General features: G+C 56.6%; 2 protein-coding genes across 2 annotated transcripts; one reads left to right on the top strand and one right to left on the bottom strand.

Annotated features, from left to right (window-relative positions):
• Positions 1-9,353: 9,353 nt before the first annotated feature.
• Positions 9,354-11,359, top strand: LGALS2 (galectin 2). Its single transcript, XM_040637081.1, has 4 exons — positions 9,354-9,375; positions 9,622-9,778; positions 10,887-11,043; positions 11,207-11,359. The coding sequence occupies exons 1-4, from the start codon at positions 9,354-9,356 to the stop codon at positions 11,357-11,359; spliced, it is 489 nt and encodes a 162-aa protein (XP_040493015.1).
• Positions 11,360-11,903: 544 nt separating this feature from the next.
• Positions 11,904-19,713, bottom strand: CDC42EP1 (CDC42 effector protein 1). Its single transcript, XM_040637491.1, has 3 exons — positions 19,631-19,713; positions 14,627-15,381; positions 11,904-13,251 (listed from the first exon to the last, which is right to left on the bottom strand). Exons 2-3 carry the CDS (start codon positions 15,087-15,089, stop codon positions 12,533-12,535), a joined length of 1,182 nt encoding a protein of 393 aa, XP_040493425.1. The 5' UTR covers positions 15,090-15,381; positions 19,631-19,713; the 3' UTR covers positions 11,904-12,532.
• Between the last annotated feature and the right edge of the window lie 1,279 nt (positions 19,714-20,992).

The following is a 20,992-nucleotide window of genomic DNA, read 5'->3' as shown; positions in this document are numbered from 1 at the left end:
TTCAATTTTTTTTGGTAAATTGCATTATTAATTTTAAAAAACTATAGCAAAATTGGGGCGCCTGGGTGCTTCGGTCGGTTAAGTGTCTGACTCTTGATTTTAGCTCAGATCATGGTCTTGGGGTTGTGAGATGGAGCCTGTGGGCTCTGTGCTGGGTGTGGAGGCTGCTTAAAATTCTCTCTCTCCCTCTGCCATCCCCTCCCCCCGCCCCGCCACCAGCTCGCGCACATGCACGCTCTCAAAAAAAAAAAATTGTAGCAAAATAGACATAACATAAACATTTCCATTGTAACTACTCTGAGCGCGTAACTCAGTGGCAGCTATCACCTTCGCAATGTTGTGCAGCCTCTATTTCCAAAACTGTACTCATCAGACAGTAACTCCCCAGCCCCCGCCCCTGGTAACCTCTAATTTACTTTCTGTCTCTATGGATTCATCTATTATAGAGATTCCGTCCAAGTGGAATCATGCAACGTGGGGCTTTTTGCGTCTTCCTTCTTTCACCAAGCCTACAGTTTTCAAGTGTCACCCACGTGGCGGCACAGATCGGCTCTTCATTCCCTTTTAAGGCTGAATACTATTCCATCGTGGGGGTGTGGCGCATCTGGCTTGTGCACTCACCCGTTGACGGGCCCTGGGCTGTTTCCATCTTCTGTCTGTCGTGAGCGATGTTGCTGTAAACATCGGGGTACACGGATCTGTTCAAGTCCTTGCCGTCCATCCCTTTCGACTCTACCTAGGAGTGAAACTATTGGGTCACGTGGTAATCCTACGTTGAGCTTTTTGGGGAGCTGTGAAACTGTTTTCTGTAAGGGCTGCCCCCTTTTACATTCCTACCTGCAATGAATCAGGGTGGAAACCTTGATTTTTTTTTTTTTAAGTAGGCTCCATGCCCAGTGTGGTGCCCCATGCAGGGCTTGAACTTACGACCCTGAGATAAAGACCTGAGCGGAGATCAAGAGTCAGATGCTTAACCAATTGAGCCACCCAGGTGTCCCAAAACCTTGAACGGTTGTCTGATGCTTGCCGGGAAATGGACCCTGGTGAGCTGATGATGAGGTCCCTTAGCCTCTTTGCAAATCAACTCCTGGGGGTGAGGCCGAGGATGACTTAGGGCACGAAGACCAGGGAAGGAGGAGCTGGGGGCTTCTAGAATTCTGCAGGGGAGAAGGGCACATGAGCCTGCAAGCAGGCCCCTGGGACCTCTAACTGAACGTGAGTGGCCAGGGCAGGGTGGAGTGGCAGAGGGAGAGACCAATACCCAGAGAGACCCCTGGACCTTAAGCTGGAAGGTCATCGCTCCCAACCCCGCTTGCTGCTGCTGGGGAGACTGAGGGCGGGGGCTGTCCTGTGTTCAGACGAGAGAATGATTATCTACTGAGTGCCAGCTCTGTGAAGGCCCCGGGGTGCCTCACAGTAAATCTAATGATGTAGGCGAGGGGCCTCACCATGGCCCAGAGCGCGGGAAGCCCTCAGTAACACCAGCCGTTAGCTCTTGATGACAGAAGAGGAGTAGCGGGGCTCCTACTACGTGCCAGACTCTATGTGAAGCCCATCACGTGTGTTCTCTCATAGCCCTGTGGCAATACCGTGAAGTAGAAATCTTCAAAATGCCTTTCCAGGGGCTCCTGGGGGGCTCAGTCAGTTAGGTGTCCTACTCCTGATTTCGGCTCAGGTCATGATCTCAGGGTCGTGAGATCGAGCCCCGCGTGGCACTCCACGCTCAGTGGGGAATCTGCTTGAGACTCTCTCTCTCTCTGCCCCTCCCCCTGTTCTCTCTCTCTCTCTTTCAAATGAAAGACACTGACCACGGCTCAGCCCTGGGTTTAGCATTTCACGTAGATTCTTCCTTAAGGTTCATCTACCCTGTGAGGTGTGACCCCGGGAGGTGTGACAGTTCCCATTTTACAGGTGGACAAACTGAAGCCCAGAGAGGTTGCGTGACTTGCCCAAGGTCACACAGCTATAGCCAAGCCTCCCTGTGCCTGAGGCTAGCACACCTGAAGAAAGACTGAGCTAGAAGGGCTTTGTTCTCCATGGAGATGGGAGAGCATAGATCATGAGCCCCAGCTCTGTCTGGGAGATGGGGCCCCTCACGGGCTGCTGTGAGCATCTGGCGGCCTTGAGATGGTACCTCGGACTGTCACCAGTATCTTTCCTCTCCCGCCCCAGGCTCCTGCCCAGGATCGCCTCGCTCTAGCAGAATGGACGCTGGCTTCCCAGGGAGAGCTGTCTTCCCGACGGCAGGGGAAGGAGGGTGCTCACCAGCCGCGGTCCATGCGGCCGGTGCTGCTCGCTGCAAATTCCCCCCAAGCTTTCGCTCTGTCCGCTCTCCTGGACTCTGGGGTCCTCGGCGCAGGTGGAACCGTTACCCATTTAGGAATTCTCCCAAAGGAGGATCTCTGTTTCTGTATCCTTTTAGCATCTCTGAAGTGCCCCACATGCTACATAAGTTACGTTCTTAAATTAAATTAAAACAATAGTCTCACAATCACCCTGTGAAGAAGGCGCTCTTGGCTCCCTTTCACAGATGAAGAAACAGAGGCTCGAAGGGACTTGCCACGGCCCCTCAGCTCGTAGGTGGCACAGCCAGGACTTGACATTTTCCCATTTGATGCCCAAAGCCCGGCGCTTCCGTGCTCCCGCCCTGCCCACCCTGCCATCTGAAGGAGGGTGTTGGGAGGGGGGCGAGCAGGAAGGGAAGCAGGGGAATATCACTGATGCACTGGGCTGTTTGTTCTTGGGGAGGAGCGGGACAGGAGAGGAGCTAGGCCGGCATCTCACGGACCTCGGGAGCAAAGTCCCCCAACAGCAGAAGGCCAGTGGGCAACAGTCACCAGAAGCCACGGACTGGCTCCTCCACCGGGCACAGCCCACTTCAGAGGCTCATCAGAAGGTTTTAATTTCTTATAAAATAGGAAGGAAATGAACTTTTGGGTAGAAAAAAGTGGGGGTGTTTTGGGTTTTGTTTTTTATTGAGGTATAATTGACATATCGCATTATATTCGTTTCAGTTATACAAGAGAAGGATTTGATATTTCTGTCTGTTGAGAAATGGCCACCACGGGAAAGCCAGCGGCCATGCATCGCCTCGCAGAGTTGCCCAATTGTTTTTCTTGCCTTTTTCTCATGACGAGGACTTCTAAGATCTATTCTGTAAGCAATTTCCAAGTATTTCAAGAGTATAATTAAGCATGGTCACCACGCTCTACCTCCCCTGACTTATTTATCTTATAACTGAAGTTGATACCTTTTTTTTTTAAAGATTTTATTTATTTATTTGACAGAGAGAGAGACAGCCAGCGAGAGAGGGAACACAAGCAGGGGGAGTGGGAGAGGAAGAAGCAGGCTCATAGTGGAGGAGCCTGATGTGGGGCTCGATCCCATAACGCCAGGATCACGCCCTGAGCCGAAGGCAGACGCTTAACCGCTGTGCCACCCAGGCGCCCCTGAAAGTTGATACCTTTTGACCGCTTTATCCATTTCGCCCATCCCTGAGAAAATGTTTCATATGTAATGTTAAAAAAAATTTTTTTTGAGAGAGAGAGAGCGCTTGTGTGAGCGATTGAGGGAGAGAGAATCTCCAGCAGACTCCCTGCTCAGCGCAGAACCCCACACGGGGCTCAATCTCACGACCCTGGGATCATGACCTGAGCTGAAATCAAGAGTCAGACGCTCAACCCACTGAGCCACCCAGGCGCCCTTGATAGATAACATTAAAAAAAAAATTCAGTATAGTTAACATACAGTGTTATATTAGTTTTATATTAATCCAGGTGTATTAATATATAACATTGACATGCTCATTCAGTGTAGTGTAAAATATAATGATACGTGTGTGTGTGTGTGTGTGTGTGTGTGTGTGTTTACGTACGTGTATATAAAAACAGGTGCAGTTCCTGCAGGAACGGGCCCACAAAGGTGGAAGTAACTTGGGCTCACGAAAGTCATCATGGGGCCCTGGGAAGTTGCCAGAAGAACATTCCTATAGGCTTGAGGGTTGAGCCTCAGGGTTCACACGCAGCTGCCCGGCGTGTGGGGAGAGCTGCCCTCCTTACAGCCAGCACAGGTGGGGCACTGGGCTCCTGGTCTTATTAACAAATAATATCGTTAACTATTAACAAAACTCCAGGCGTTATCTGCCTTAATCCTTCTAACACTTTTGTTCTCATTTTACGGAGGAAGAGATCGATCTGAGAGGTTAAGTAACTGGGCCCGAGGTCACATAGCTGGCAAGTGGCAGAATCAAGATTCCAGCTCCATGCTTTGCACTCCAAATGACATCAAGGACCCCTTCCGCCCCAGGAGTCTGGAACTTTCTGCAGCCTTCCACTGGGGGCGGGGAGTAATTAATTGTTTTCTGGTTGTTTCCTGTGCTCAAGCTTGTCTCCCTGCTTAGGCCCGATCTCTTTAAGGCCTGACAGTATTTTATACTTTTCTTCTATGGAGGCCGTCAATCCCCTGCGTTTTGAATAAAGTCGTAGGTGCTTATGTCACAGGACGCAGAGCTGTGTGGCCAGCTCGGTGATGTCCTTCTTGGCACCCCGGAGGTGCGCACGTGGGCAGCTTTGTTGTGGCAACTCCTCGCTGTTGCCCCTTAGAGCAGCGCCCCCCAGAATGTGACCTTGGATGGCTGTGTGGTGGTTCGTTTCTATTCGTGTAGCGTCTTGAACGTAGCCAACTCTGTATTCGAGATATTCTATTTTCCACCCCTTCCCCAGTGATGATGGGGATGGTGATTTTGCTCTTCCGTAGGTCAGTCCCCAAATAGGCATTAAGCGTGTACGGAGTGCGGAGAACAATGTTCTGAGTGTCTGGCTTTGGTTCAAGGTAACCTGGGGAATATGAGCAGAACATCTTTAAACTTCTGAGAAGCAGGCCGCCTGGGGCGCTCAGTCACTTAAGCGTCTGCCTTCGGATCAGGTCATGATCTCGGGGTCCTGGGATCGAGCCCTGCGTTGGGCTCCCTGCTTGGCGGGGGGTCTGCTTCTCCCTCTCCGTCTGCTCCTCCCCTTTGCTCGTTCTCTCTTCCTCTCTCTCTCAAATAAATAAATAAAATCTTAAAACAAAACAAACCTTCTGAGAAGTGGCCAAGGAGGCAGTGAGGAAAATTTATCGCCTCAAATGCATTGTTAGTAAAAAGATGAGATGAAAAATGAATGAACTAAAGATTCAACTTGAGAAGCGAGGAAAAGAGCAATAAAATGGAGGAAACACCAAGAGAAAGAGCTAATAGGGCATAAGGGAAGGAATTAAGGACACGAAACCAGGAGCTGGGTCTTGAAAAAGCCCAGTATCATAGAATGTCTGGGGACACACCCGGACTGAAGATTCCTTCGTTGGAGGCCTTCGTGGATGTTATTTCTCCCATCGAGCTGTTGGTAGCAATTGCTTGGCCAAGTGTACTTGTTATCCCCTGCTGTGTAACAAATTCACCAGAATGTAGAAACATAAAGCCAGAAACAGGTTTCTCACAGCTTCTGTGCTCAGGAATCCAGTCAGGACTTTGCTGGATCTCTCCCGAGGCTGCGGTCAAGGTGTTGTCAGGGGGGATCCATCCACGGCCAGGTTCACTCATCTGGCGAGCCTCAGGTCTTCCCTAGCAGTGGGCTGGAGACATTGGTTCCTTGGTACATGGGCCGTGTCTGTGTTAGTAGGACTGTTCATAACATGGCTTGTTTGCTATCCCCAGAGTCAGGGCACAGCAAGGGGGGGGGGACTGTCCCCTTTCATGTTTCTTTTTGTAATCAGTCTTTTCATAACCTAATTTTGGAAGTGACACCCCGTCACTTTTGCCCTATTCTAGTATTCTCTTGGTTAGACTCAAGCCTCTGGGTCCAGCCACGCTCAAGGGGAGTCAGTACACGAGGGGGTGAGTACCAGGAGGTGGGGATCACTGGGTATCATGGCCAAGGCTGTGTGTCACACAAAGGACATCCTTCTGGAGGAAAACTCTTCCCTTTGCTAAGTGAGAGCAGTGAGCCATGCGTTGGTAGACAAGGCAAGCTCTGCTACTTACTCCTTACATGGGATCCTTCCTTCCCCATCTGGAAAATGGGATCACAGTAAAGATCACCTTGAACGTTTGCTGAGTTTACTGTGATGAGGGCTCGATAAAGTGCTTTGGAAAGTGTAGCGTACCCTTCAGGAGGCAGGCTTCATTGTATTTACTTATTTACTTGAGAAAGAGTGAGAGTGAGAGAGAGAGCACAGAGGGAGAGGGAGAAGCAGACTCCCCACTGGGCAGAGAACCAACACGGGGGTTCCAGCCCCGGATCCTGAGATCATGACCTGAGCGCAAGGCAGACGCCACCCAGGCGCCCCAGAAGTCAGGCGTTATTAAGAAAATAAGGGTGTTGGTGATTTAGATTTTTTTTTCTTTCTTTCCTCCCTGCCTTCCTTTTTCCCTTCCTTTCCTCCTTTCTTTGTTTTAAAAAATCTTTCATTGATGTCACACATCCATGCAGAAGAGTGTCCAATTCAGAAGGCGGACATGGGCTTCCCATCTCTAAAGATTTTTCTAAAACAGTGAACTTGTAAGTTCTTTCTACTTTGTGGGCTTATCGAAACTTTCTAGAGTGAGCTAGAATTACTGCTATAATCAGAAAAATAACACCTTTACAAGGTGCAGTTTCTGTTGATTAGAGGGTTTCCGTGTGGAAAGCACTTGAAAACTCCTTATCTCGCTTGGGCTTTACCACGGCCCTGGGAGGAAGGCCGAGAAGGGATGGATTTCCTTTGTGGCTTTAAACGAGGAAATCACCCTCCTCTCCGGGCGGCCAGGGGCCTGGAGGTGGTGTCCTCTGTGAGCCCGGGGCAGCAAGCCGCCTGTCAGCTCCCAGCCCCAGAGGGCTCTCCGCAGGGCTGGCCTCCCAGGACGCCTTGCAGAGCGGCCCCTGCCAGCTCTCGCAGAAACCACTCTGGCTTGCCCAACCAGGGCTCTAGAAAAATCCCACTTCTGGGAATCCACCCTAAATACATTGTCAGGATGCAGTCAAAGTTTATATGCAAATAGATTTAATGCAGCCGTACTTTTAATAGCAAACATTTCGAATTAATGTTAAGTGCTCAGCAGAAGGAAATTGATCCAGTATAAAGTCAGTCACTGAAGGGGGACTATTTCACTGCCATGACACTACCGTTGTGGAATATAGATTTGCGGGCTTTCATGGTTACTGAATGAAGCAGGAGAGACAGCTGCACAGACAGAGGGCTGTCGAGGATATAAAGCCACAGAAAACCGTGAGGAGGGAAATGTGCCAGGAGAGCGAGCAGGTTTCCTTCTGGTGGGAGGCTTATGGGCGCTCGCTCTGTTTGAGTTCTTTCATACTTAGTATCTCCAACTGCCCCGTGAGCCTGTGGTCAGTGACGTAAATCACAGAAGAGCGAAGCATTTAAATCCCCAGTACCGCCCCCTTAGCCCTTTCCCTCCCTTCTCTGACTTTAACAGTTTGTTATAGATATTCTAGATGCTTTCCTTGAATCCAGCACGTATTGCCTTTAACACTTACACTTACGATCAGAAAAATCATGGGGTGAGGGGAGAAAACAAAACAAAAGGCTCTTGGAACGAATCTTGACATCAGAGAAAACGAGAAGCTTCGAGGTTTCTTACGGAGCAAGTCTCTGTGTTTGAGGATGAGGAAGCGGGCCTCAGGACCTCGGGTGGCTCGCCAGGTTCACATGGCATTCTGCTGGCTCAGACACCCAGCTGGGGCCGGGCTGGGCGGGGGATGGGAGGCTGGGTGCGGGGAGGTCAGGAGGATGCTCTGGGCTGGGCTGGGTGCGCCCAGGCCAGGAGCCTCCTCCCACCCATTTGTTCTGGGTACCGGGAGATGCCAGGGGAGCGGCACCCGGGCAGAAGGGGCCAAAGTCCCCATTTATGGCCTCGAGGAAGTTAATGTGTAATACTCTAGAATATAAACTGGGCCGTGAGGCGCGATCCTGAGCCTAGGCCTCCGGGAGCCACCGAGAGCTACGGCCGGCAGCTGCCAGCATGTCGGTGAGAATGCCGGCTTCCCCGCCGCTCACCTCCTCCACTCCCCACATCTTTGCCTGAGGGGGTGCCTTGGGGGTGGCTGGAGAAAAATGTCACTGCCCCTCTCTGGGCCTCGGTTTCCCTCTCGGTTTAGTGACCGAGTGGGACAGACGGTCTCCACCGCCCTTTAGCATGAATGTTCTCTGCTCTCTCTACCACCACCCTGCTGCGGGAGCCCGGACCTACCTCTTCCCCTCTCTAGACTCAGTTTCTCGTCCTTAATAAAATAATTTTAGGAGTAATAATAATTGCCAACACCTACTGAGCTTTTTAAAAAAAGATTTTATGTATTTATTTGAGAGAGCAAGCATGAGCTCGAGCACGTGCAGGGGGAGGGACAGCGGGAGAAATAGGTTCCCCGGATGCTGGGGCTCGATCCCAGGACCCTGGGATCATGACCTGAGCCAAAGGCAGCAGCTCAACCAACTGAGCCACCCAGGCGCCCCTCTACTGAGCTTTATAAAGATGAAGAAACTGAGGCTCGGGGAGGAAGTCGGCCAAGGTCACAATCTGTAAAGTGCAGGAGTTTGAGTGGATCGTCTTTGCGGTCCCTGATTCTCTGATTCCAAACCCGGCTCTGTCATAGCTGGCTGTGTGGCTTCAGATAAGTCACTGCGCCTCTCTGAGCCTCAGTGTCCCGCATTTACGGAACCAATCACAGACGGCATCTGAGGATCAGAAGGGGTCTCGGTTTCCCGTGGCTGCTGCAACACATTTATTCTCTCAGAGGTTTAGAGGCGAGAAGTCTGAAATCGGGGGCTCGGCAGGGCCTGGCCTCCGCTGAAGGCTCCGGGGGAGGAGCCTTTCTTGTCTCCTGCAGCTTCGCTGCTCATAGCCGGTCTCAGGGTCCTGGGCTGTGGCTGTCCTGCTCCCATCTCTGCCTCTGTCCTCATGGTGCCTTCTCCTCTGTGGGTCTGTGTTTCTGGGACCCCTTTCCCTTTGCTTATAAGGATGTCAGTCATATCGGATTTAAGGTCCACCCTAAACAAATCTTAACCTGGTTACATCTGCAAAGACCCTGTCTCCAGATAGGTCACACCCACGGGTATCAGGTGGCCATGACTTTTTGGGAGACACCGTTCAAGCCAGTAGAGATAAGATGCAGGATGTGGGGGCACCTGGGTGGCTCAGTCGTTAAGCGTCTGCCTTCGGCTCAGGGCGTGATCCTCGCGTTCTGGGATCGAGCCCCACATCAGCCTCCTCTGCTGGAAGCCAGCTTCTTCCTCTCCCACTCCCCCTGCTTGTGTTCCCTCTCTCGCTGGCTATCTCTGTCTCTGTCAAATGAATAAATAAAATCTTAAAAAAAAAAAAGAAGATGCAGGATGTGAATGCCACAGGTGGGGTCAAGTATGGCAGGGATGACACTGACCCTGCCCTCGGCCTCTCAGGGGGAAGCCCTGTGGCCCAGAGACCTTCCCAACCCACTGTCCCCTTCTCCGGTCATCCTGTCCCTGCCCTCTCTCTCCTCCTTCTCCAGAGACTACCCAGTCCAGATCTCTTATATTAATGATGGGGGGGCTCAGTGCCCTCGAGTGTGCAGAGGGTGAGTGTGACCTGCGGCCCTGTGAGATGGTGCTTGTGAGTGGACACCACCGGCAGAAGGGGTCTGGGCACTCGTGTGACGGGCTTGTTACAGAATGCTTCTCTGTTGGCACAGGGAAAATTTGAGATGACCAACATGGACATGAAGTTGGGGACAACGCTGAAGATCAAGGGCAAGATTGCCAGTGATGCTGATGGGTGAGCAAGGGGAGAGGCGGGGGTTGGGGCAGAAGGGGGCCGAGGAGCTGTCCATAGGCCTGGGACAGGCGTGGAAGGTGGGGGCAGGCAGGGCAGCCCAGTGAGACGGACACAGAGGAGAGCGACCTCAGGCCAAAGGGGCCTTTTTTATATCCTTGCTCGTTCTCACACCCTCTCACACCCCCCCTGGCTCCCCTCCCGTGAGGGGCCTGCCTTTGCTGCTGAAGCTGTTTGGGGACCCTGAGAATTTCACAGCTCATGCTATATGCTCAACTCCGTGGCCCCCAAAGACATCGAAGGGGCAGGTGGAGAAGCCCCTGGAGCTCTGCCCAGCCCCCTGCAGGTCAGGAGTCTCTGATGAAAGTCCATACCCCCCGCCCTTTACCCAGCTAAATGGGCAGGAGGCCAGCCTTTCACACATTACACCGGAAACAGCCACCAGGGGGCGCCAAGAGGGGGGGGTCTCATTTACATCCTATCCTTTAGAACCCGCGGCATTGGGCTCTACCTGTGGGCGGACTGGTTATAGAATTTCTCGGGGCTGATCTCCATCAACTGTTGGCTGGGGAGGGGCAGGCTGATGTAGGCGGGAGGAGCCAAGAGCAAAGTCACCCCTTTCTCCTACTTGGGTTCCTCCAGTTTACAGACATCTGTGATCCCTCCAGTCTGAGACCTCCCACTGAAGGCACCCTCTTCATGACTCCGTGTCCTACTCTCAGGGACCTTGACAGTCTAACTCAGGCTGCAGTGATCCTGTCAAGAAGTCACACAACCCCTGATTGAATATCTGTCATGACAGGGAGCTCACCACCTTAACTGTTCATGGCCAAACTCAGCAGGCCTCCAGATACCTAAGGACAGCAATTCTCCCTCCCCGATTCCTGAGATTGTCCCTCTCAGTGACCCTCCTGTCGAGGGCCTTGGTCCAGGTGCCAAATGGAAACGGGGCACTCCCGTGCTAGGTCTGACCAGGTTGTCACTTCCCTCGCCTTAAGGCACAGGCCTCAGTCAACACCTTTCTTTCGTGATTCTTTCGGCCTGTGGTCAACCCAAGCAGTTTTCCCCGGGGCTGGCCCCCAATCCTGACTTGTTACCCCTTTCCCGGCAGATTTGCGATTAATCTGGGCCAGGGGTCAGAGAAGCTAAACCTGCATTTCAACCCACGCATCCGGGACTCCGTCATCATCTGCAACTCCCGGGATGGCGGCTGGGGGCAGGAGCAACGGGACAATCACATGTGCTTCAGCCCCGGGTCAGAGGTCAAGGTGAGGTCAAAGGGGGAAGGCGCCCAAGGAGGGCGTCAGCGGGAGAGCCCAGAGGGTAGGGCCCCCTGGCCTAGACACGTGTTGGCACTGCCTGAGCCACCGCGAGCCCCCCTGGCCCATTCCCGGGGCCTCCTGCCTCCCCACACCCTCCCTCCCCCCACAGATCTCCGTGACCTTTGGGAAGGACGGATTCGAAGTGAAGCTGCCGGACGGGCACCAGCTGACCTTTCCCAACAGGCTGGGCCACAGCCACATCAGCTACCTGAACGTGCAGGGCGGGCTGAAGGTCTCTTCCTTCAAGATCGCCGGGGAGTGAAGGACCTCACCGGAGTGAAGACCCCGGGAGCGGCCGCCCTCTCCAGGGCTTCTCTACCGGGTCACACAGGACCAGCGGCTGGCCGTGCAGCAGTTCCCGCCCCTGGGATCCCCCCCTCCTCCCCTAAAGCTAGGAACAAACAAAAAGAACCCGCCTTCATCCAGTCTTTCTGTGGCTGGTGTTTTCCATACACTGTCATGCCCCCAGCATCCTCATGATGCAGAGAAGGAAACTGAGGCACGAGGTCACAGGACTGCGAGGTGGGGGTTGGGACGTGCGCCCAAACACCTCCAGGAACCCACCACTGCCTACTTGTCCGCGACCGTCACCAGGGCAAGCGCCCAGCTGCGCTGTGGGATTAGGGGGCGGGTACTGGTTCCAGGCACCTGGGCCAGGGGCTGTTCCAGAACTGTAGATAAGGCTCCCACCTGGGCCTCTTTATCGCTGGAACATTCATTCCAGCCTGGTTACTCATTACCCCCTGCCTTGGCCCCTCCCGTTTAAGCAGGTGGAGCTGACCCTGTTCTCCCAGGTCCCCAAGCATCTTGCTGGACACCTTTTATCAAAAAGCCTTTTTTAATCAGGACCCAGAAGCGGGTCTGGGGTGCACAGGAAGGTGGGATTCCTCCCCTGTGAGGTCACACCTGACTTTTCTCTGAGACTTCTGGGATAAGTCAGGGGTTAGGGTGGAATGTCGGGGAAGCAGCCTTAGCAAGGGCTGGGGCTCTCGGGGATGCAGCAGGGACCCTGCTGGGGGCAGCTCTACGATGAGCTGGGGCAAGCGATCCCTTTGGGAGAGGAGACAAAGGCCCTGTGTGGTGCACCCCACTTCCCCCTCCTCCCCCCCAGCAAGGACAGTTTTCCAGCACAAAGCCTGCACTGTGGGGCTGGGCCCTCCAACCAGTGGGGGTGGCACAGGGGTGGGGGTGGGCCTAAGGAATGGCTGTGGGTCCAGAGTGGCAGGGAGATTGGGGGGCAGGACCCAGAGCAAGCTTGGTCTCCTCTGGCCTCCCTCCCGTGTCTGTCCTGCAGAGGCGTGGAGGGGCTGGGGGGCAACTGGCTTCTCCCATCGATCATGGGCAGGACCTGGTGATCAGGTGCTGGCTCTGCACCTGGGCTGCTTCTGGGCCGTGCCCGGAGCCCCGGCAGGGTCCTGAGCCCAAGGCCAGCCACTCACACCTTGACTTCGTCGTCCTCAGCATCAGCAAACTCGAAGGTGTTTGCTTGCACTGTGCTGGGCACGGGGGCCCTGCTGCCTGCCTGGGGTGCTCCCCACTCTTCATCCAGGCTCTCCCAAGAAGCCCGAGCCTGGGGAAGTACCCCCCCTAGCTCCCGCAAGCCATCTAGCTCAGTGTAGTGGAGGCTGCCCTGTCTGTCCCCCCAGCCTGCTCCCCAGGGCCTGCCAGGGGCCGCGTCAGCAGGTGCACGGGGATACTCTTCTACTGGGCTGGCCCTCACCTCAGCCACTGGGCCCAACCCAGCGGTTACCCCATTGGGGCAGTGTCCACGGGGTTGGGGGCTTGGGGCAGAGGCTGGGGGTCTTGCAGCAGGGGCTGGGGGACTGGCAGCACTGGCTGGGGGACTTGCGGCAGGGGCCAGGGAACTGGCAGCAGGGGCCGGGGGACTGGCAGCAGGGGCCGGGGGGCTTGTGGCAGGGCCTGGGGGGCTTGTGGCAGGGGCTGGGGTCTCAGCTGCAGAGGCTTCTGAAAGGCTCATGACCCCCAGCAGCTCACTGAGGAGAGATGGCCCAAGGTCGAGGTCCAGGTGCAAGGACAGGAGGGAGTCAGAGCGGCGAAGCTCGGACTCGGAGGGGAAGGTACTATCACGGTCTCGGTCACGAGGCTTTTCCTGGCGAGGCAGGCGGGAGATAGTGCAGAACCCAGAGTCCACGCCTGGAAGAAAAATGGGGAGCAGGATCATAGCCGGGGTCCCTAACCAGGAATTGGGGAGGGGTGAGCCAGGACCAACCCCAGCTTGCGATGTGCCCTTTAGCACCTCACTCTCCCATCTGGCCTCAGTTTCTTCCCTCTTTCCAATACAGTGAACCCTGGAGTCTCTCCTAGGATCTTCCTATCAAGCCTAGAAGTGGAAAATGGACACAGTCCTCATTGCCATTTTGCAGAAGAAAGACTCAGTGTGGGACAAGGGGAAAGGCTTGCTCGGGGTCACAGAGTCTCAAGAGGTGGAGCCAAGCCTGGAGCTCAACCCTCCTGACTCTCAGTCCCAACTTATGGTCATGGTCCCTGGTCCCCTTCCATGACAGGGGCCAAGGGTTGCCAGTGAGCCCACAGCACGTGGGCTTGTTTGTGGGCACAGGGCTGGAACCAGCAGCCCGGGTCTGATGGCACAGAAATCACAGACTCAAAGGACAGGCAGATGCCCTGCAAAGGACCTCTGGCCCACCCTCTCGCTCCAGGACGGCCACGCCTGAGGACCCATGTGCTTACAGTGGACCAGCCCCCAGTGGACATCTGAGCAGCGCTGCCAGTGCAGCCCAGCCGGGGTAATGGAGGAAGTCCCTGGCAGTGGGGCAAAGCCACAGGGCAGGGAATGGCCACCAGGTGGCAGCAGGGGCCCTGGTTCCCAGGTGAGCTGTGCCACCGGAGCCAAGGTGGCACCTGCCACTCCCCACCACAGCAGGATGGGCCTCCGGCTTCTGTCCCTCTGCGTGGTTCTTCCAAACTGGTCAAGTTACAGGAACTTCTGTTCAAGTAACAGTAACACAGCAACAGCTCCTATGTCCTTAGCACCTACTACGTGCAACTCTGGACCACACGTGATACATGGATCACATCTCTGAGTCTCAGCAATGACCCTATGGACCCATTATACAGGCCAGGACTTAACCTTACAGAGGTCAGTCGGTTTGCTGGAAATCAGGAAGAACCAGGATTTTAAACCAGAACCCAGCCTCCCAGTCTCTCCACTCTGTCATTCTGACCTAAGGGGGTGCTTTGGTGGAAGGGGATGGGGTATGTATGCGGGGGGATGGGCTGGCTCAGTCAGGGGCCCAGACACAGGGAGGCAAGTTAGAGGCAGGTTAGACTCAAACCCCAGCTCCTCACCTCTCAACCTCAGCGTGTTTTGGGGAGTGAGCTGGTTTGTACCCCTTGACCCCCACCCCTCCACGGTCTGGAGTTTGGGCCTGACCTCCATGGGGAGATCAAACGAATGTGGGGAAAAGCTTTCACTCGGAGGCCTGGCTGACCCATCAAACCCTCTTGGACCTCAGCACCTAAAAACTCAGCAGTGAGCCCGGGCGCTCACCGTAACTGGAGCGGCCGTCCGTGGAGCTGGCAGGGCTGCGGTCAAAGGTGAATTTGCCCACCACGAGGCTGTCGTAGGCGGCCTGGTTGAGCTGGGGCAGGGAGATGGCGTTCTTGATGATCGGGGAGACCGCGGGTGGAGCAGGGGTGGGTGCGGGCGGGGAAGCCATCCGCCGGGGCGGCGCCCCTACCCTCCGCACCAGCTGTAGCTTCTTAGCCAGGAAGCTGCGGGGTGAGCGGTGAGTGCTCCCAGAGCGGCCACCGTGGTTGCTGAGAAAGGACGTGTCGCCGAAGACATCCCCACCACGGCCCACGTGCATGGTGTGGCGGAAGTCCCCGAGCGGGGGGCTGATCATGTCTGCCGTCAGCCGCCTCTTCCCCTGCGAGCTGGACACCCAGCCCACGGGTGAGAGCTTGCCCAGGCTCATGGCAGGGGCTCCTCCGGCCCCCTGGGGGCCTGGCATCGGCTCTGGCTCTTCACAGCTGCTGGGCCATGCCCCCCACTGGGGCCTGGGCTCAGGGTCCACTTCTCAGCTCCCTCCTTCCCCGTGCAAGTGGCTGGACGGAGGTCGCCCCCCTGCGCTCCTAAGGTGTCGGCCCCCAACACTGAGGCTGTGGAAGGCCCATGGCTGGTCCTCTCCCTGGGGCCTGGCTCCCGGCCCCGTGGAAGCAGCTGTAGGTGTTCTGTCCAAGAACAGGGAAGGTACGAGTTGTGCCTTGACTGCGGACAGCCCCTCTCTGCCCAGGGGTAGAGACCTGAAAGAAAGAAAGACAATGATGGTGGGCCCGGGGGATCCTGGGTCCAAATCACAGCTAAAGAAAACAGGTGACTACACCCACCCACAGAGATGGGGGCCACCGACCAAACGCTGAGCAGGCGCACGAGGAAGACACGCTGTGTCATTCTGGGCACCCGACATTTAAGAGCTGGCAAAGGAAACGACCGCGATAAAGTCAGAATTGTGGTTGCCTCTCTGCGCGGGGGCTGCTGGGAGGGGGCACAGAACAATCCATCCAGCCGTACGCTGGAGACGTGTGGCAGTAAGAAGCGCAAATGGTCCTTATGCCGAGACCAGCCGCGAAGCACCTGCGAAGCGCTGATAAATTACCTCCGTCCTTCATGTAACCCACACGACAGCCCTGAGCGAGGCACTATTTTAGAGAAATGGAGGCACAAAGAAGTGACTTGGCTCAGGCTATACAGTCAAAATGGTGAGGCACAGTGCCCCCCCACCGCAAACGCAGAGCCCTTGAGCCCCAAGCTACATTCTCTTCTGCTGCCAGGTTGAGCAAATCACCTCCCTCCTCTGTGGGTTAAATTGTCCTCCACTCAGAGAGGCCAGGAGGGAGGAGGTGCCCTGCCCTGGGCTTTGGTAACTGCTATGTAAACAGCCTGCACAGAGGTTCCTCAGAGCCCTCCGCCTTCAAGGTGCTTCCTGGAAGAAGGATCCTGTGGTCAAAGTGGCTTTTCCCAGCTGCGTATGGCATGCCTGAGCAGATTCAAGGCTCTGAGAAGGCCCGCAGGAAAAAACTTTTACTATAGTTTTTCAAATTGAGGTAGGAGGCTTGTTGTCAGGGAACAAGCTTTGGAAAAAGCTCAGTTGGTGCCAAAAGCTAGTCCTTGCGCACCCCCTGGCCTTCTCATCTTCCCGCCTCCTCCCTTGCCCCATCCTTCTCTAGCTTCTTCTGGTCCAACCCCATCCCTTCTAGTATCATGGAAAGTGCAGTCTGGAGGACGCCGATGAGCCTATGGTCTGACCTCCGGTTTTCCTATGGCCCAGAGAGGGTCCAAGTTTGCTCAAGGTCACATCAAGAGAGCTAGTCGAGACTTGAACTCAGAGCCTCTGACTCACATTGCCTTTGGCTCCTGGAGCCCAGTCTTGTTTCCCCGGATTGGCAACACACCGTGACGGCGGGGCTGCTGTCTAGATGAGCCTGTCTTCCTCCCTCCTGGCAGCCAGCTTGGACTCTGCACGTGGCAAGTGCCAAATCAATAGGGGTTCAATCACAGGAGATCGCTACCATGACCTTCCTGCCGAAGGATCGTCCCTCGCCACCTTCCAAGTGAGGGTAGGCAGGTGGGTGGGGAAAAGCTTCACCGCATGACCTTGAGCAAGTCACCTACCTCCACGGGCCTGGGACGTCAGCTGATAAAAGCTGATAATAATCCTTAACAAGAACACCTAGATCTGTGCCTCCACTCTTTTTTTTTTTTTTTACATTTCGCTGCCACCTCCAAGCCGAAAAATGTCAATACTGCCCATTGAATGCTATTTGAAATTCAAAATAGGTTAAATAACAAGATAAAAACAAAGCAAGCAATAAAACAAAGCTTGCTTTGTTCTCTGACTACATTCTCTTCCCTTCCCACCATCTGATCCTCCCCCAACCCTAACTCCTCCCCCTGGGGGGGGTGTCTGAATCATCCCTTTCCCTGGCACCCCCGGCACCAAGTCCTCGCGGAATGTTTGCTGAAGTTACCGAGCACTCTGCAGTTGGCCAACCAGTACATGACGTCATCTGACTCCAACAGCCGCGCAAAGCTGAGGGGTTAGCCCATTTTTACAGGGAGAGCTGAGGTTCAGAGGGAAGGGACTTGGCCAAGGTCACCTGGCAGGTACATGGCAGGGGCCAGGTTTCCTAGCTCTGCAGAATGAGGGTGACTCTCCGAGCGGGGGAAGGAACTGGGGAGGGGTCACCCTGAGATGTCATGTGAGGGGTCCCTGTGTCTGCCTTGTGGCTACACCCACCTCTCTCCCAGTCCCCACCTCGAAGTAGCCACTCTTCTCTCAGCAAAAGGGACTCTGGCCCCCACCGAATCCCCACGGCCACTTTGACTTGTGAGACCAGCTTCCGCCGCAATCTTGGGAGGCTCCTGCCTCCCAGACGCCTCTGGGCACCTCCGAAAGGTCTCTCCTTACCCCTCTGCCTTGCACACTGCAACAGAGAGATCCTGCCAATAGAGAGGTTGTGGGGCCAAGGGCAGGCATTGCTCTCCGGGACCTATTTTCCCACGTGGAAAACAAGAACAGCTTCAAAAGCTGGTCCTTTCCCAGAGGAGTTCTAAGAGCCCCCGTTTCTGGAGCAGGGCAGCCCCAGTTCAAATCCCACATGCTAGCACTAACATCTCTCATTCGGGGCCCCCTTGGCGGCAGCTGCTGACTGCAGGGTATTACCGCTGGTGATCAGGTGTGCCCCACCTGGCCCTGGAGGAAGAGGGGCTCCAGGTGTCCTGGTGCAAGGCTTACCTCCCCTCACCAGCCCAGGATTACGACCTGTTAACGCTCACGACGCCCATTTTACAGGTGAACAACAGGAGGCACAGAAAAGGGACTGACTTGCCCCAAGTCACAGAGCAAAACAAGCGGCATGGCCAGGAGCCTCGCCGGGGTTCCGTCACCATCACTAGTAAATGCCAGGGGAGGGGTAGGACCACAGGGGCCCGGGAAGAGTTGCTGGAGGAGGCAATGCCTTAAGGGGCTGAGCTTTGGAAGGGCAGGCCTGGGAGGCGGGAGACTCAGCTGTGTGGATTCAGGGCCGGTGACCCGGGCAAGAGTGGTCACCGAGCAGCCTCAAGGTCCTAGTGGTCCTCATATTTGGCCTACAGAGGACAGTGAGGCCGGGGCACTTGGGAAGAGGTTACTCAATGGTGGTAATGACCGCAAGGACAAGGTTTGAGGCGGAAGGCAGGGACCATGCTTCCAGAGAGGCCGACAGGGGCCGCTGTGGAGGCACCGCGGTGGCACGAAGGCAGGGGGTGTCTGACACTGGGGAGGGCAGAGGCAGGGCTGCTGCACCCAGGCGCTCACCTGGGGGTCACCCTCGTACCTGCCAGCGCACCACCTGTCACCCGGGAGGCCACGCACATGCACACAGCCCCTTCCCCACCAGTGTCCAGCTGGGTAACACCACCGGCACTGCTGGACAGCGTGGCCCTGCCTGGGTCAGGGCTGCTCTGGCCCTAGATAAAAGCTTTACTCCCTGGGGCCTCTCCTATCCCTTGAAGACCCCCGCCTCCCGCCCCAAGGTGGAAAGACCGGCACACCGAGGCCAGAAAAGGGCAGCAAGTTGTCTGCAGCTGCAGAGGGACACTGCTGCTGGACTCTGAGGGGTTAGGGGGGAGCAGCAGGGGCCATAGGGGAGTAAGAGAGGAAACAGTGGGAGAGACGCTTCTGGGTCCACAACTCCCAGTTAGGGCCGAAGCCCTCCACAAGGAGAGGGGGGTGGCCACGGACCAAGTGTCCCCTAGTCCTGGGTTCCAGTGTCCGCAACGCGTTTGGCGCGGCCTCGGGCTGGTCCCTCCGCCTCTCTAAGCCTCGGTTTCCCCGTCTAGAAAATGGGCTTCTGAATTCGCGGGTCTTGCCTGGTTGAGGCAAGGGCAGAACAATCTCGAGGCCAGTCGGGATAGGAAGTCCCAGAAAGACTTGGGCCATAAAACATTCCCTCTGGGAGGCAGGCGGTTAGAGTGGGGAGGGTCGCTCCGCGGGGGAAGGGGACAGCCGGCTACCGTGGCCCGAGGGGAACCGGACAGGATGACCTCATCCGCCGCTCCGCCTGGAATGCGGCGGTTGGGGAGGGGGCAGGGTGCCTGGTCCATCTCCCCAGCGGTCCCTCCCGCCCCCCACTTCCCGCTCTCCTCGCCGGCCTCGCCAAGGGGCCCGACATTCCGGCACATCGCCCCCTCCCCGTTCCTTCGCTTCCTTTCCCAGGGCAGGAAGGAGCGTAGACGGCCCTCTGCTCGCCCCCTCCTCCCGCAGCCCGCTTTACCGCTCACCCGTCCCAAGTCTCTGCGCCCCTCCGCTCCCCCGGGACAGTACAAAACAACCCCCAAACTTGGAGGGACCCCGCGCCGCTGCTGCGGCCGGCGGCTGGGCCTTCCAGTTGGCACCGGGGGCGCCTTCGGCAGGCTGGCCTCCCCCCCCCCGCCCCGCCCCAGCCCCCGGGCGCCTAGGAGGGTGCCGGGTCCCCCCGCCGGCGTCCACGCCCACCCGGCTGGCGCTGTTACCTTCGCTCCGCGAGCCCCGGGGGCCGGGGGCCGGGGGCCGAGGGGCGGACGCGGCGGCAGGGGCGGCTGCAGCTCGTCGCGGCGCGCAGCCCGGGCGAGTGGCTGGGCCGGTCTGCGCCGCCCTGGCCGCGGGCTCCGCGGGCTGGCTCCGGGGGCGGGGGCGGGGTGTGGGCGCGCTCCCTCCCCGCGCCTCGCTCCTCCCGCCCGCGGGCGGGGCCGGGCCCCCTCCGGGGCATCGGTCGGGCCGCCCGGGAGAGCCGGAGGGGGGCCGCGTGGGCGCCGGGCCGGGCTCTGGCCCGCCGCCTCGGGCAGCGCGGGGGGACCCGGGGAACGTGCGGGTGCCCGGGCGGGGCGACGCGGGTCGTCGGCAGCCCCCTCCCCCACCGGCTCCCCGCGGGGGGCCTGGGGGTTCCCAGACCTGAGGACGCTGGCTGCTGGGCTCCCCGGCCGCTCCCTTCGGGGTCTCGGGGCCTTGAAAGCCGGAAAGACCCGCATAGACCCAGAGTTCTACAAGTTGGGATGCCCACTGCCTTTCTCCCAATCCCCGATTCCTTTCAATGCAGTGTAGGCCTCAGAGGGGCTGGGACGCAGACTTAAGCCAGACTGGGGCGCAGACCACAGCAGGCAACTTGCAGAATGGTGTGTGCTGTGGTGGGCAAGGATGGGGGCCCTAGAACCCAACCGCCTGGTTTCCTCTCCTGCCCTAGACACTGCTTATCCTTTCTGGGCCTCAGTTTCCCATCTGTAACATGGGATAATAGTAGGCATGGGAGGTTATGTTATTAGGTGTTCTCTGCTCTGTCAGCACCGAGGAGGCTTGCTGAACAGGTACGAGACCACACCTCAGATGGATGGGTTTAGAAAGCTTCATTGAGCACCCCCAACCCCACCCGGGAGGGGCAGGGAACCATCCTGCACAGGACCCTGGGTCATCCTGAAGAAGCAGAGATAGAGTTCTGCTCCCTGCCTCCTGTTTTTTTTGTGTGTGCGGTTTTTTTGCTCACCTCTGATACTCTCCTGGGGCTCTGAGCTCCCTGGGGACAGGCAGACAGTCCTGGGGGCTGTCTTTGCACAGAGACTCCTAACAGCCTCTAGGCCCAGCAAGTTTTCCCAGAGAAGGTGATATCTGTCTTAAGTTGTAAAGGACACGTAGGCAGGGGGAACGCGGTGGAAGTGCGCGCGCGCATACACACACACACACACACACACACACACGGCTGGAGGGAGACAGCACAAGCAAAGATTTGGAGGTAAGGATCTATGGGAGGAACCATGGGAGGTGTGGCTGGAGGAAATCATCTGAGCCTGGTCTGGGCTGGGGAGGAGGGCCCTGCTTACACCCAGGTGGAGGAGACGAGGTTT

The sequence above is a fragment of the Ursus maritimus genome, unplaced genomic scaffold, assembly GCF_017311325.1.
Source record: "Ursus maritimus isolate PB19 unplaced genomic scaffold, ASM1731132v1 scaffold_21, whole genome shotgun sequence".
Taxonomy (NCBI): domain Eukaryota; kingdom Metazoa; phylum Chordata; class Mammalia; order Carnivora; family Ursidae; genus Ursus; species Ursus maritimus.
This window is presented reverse-complemented; position numbering and strand designations above follow the sequence as displayed.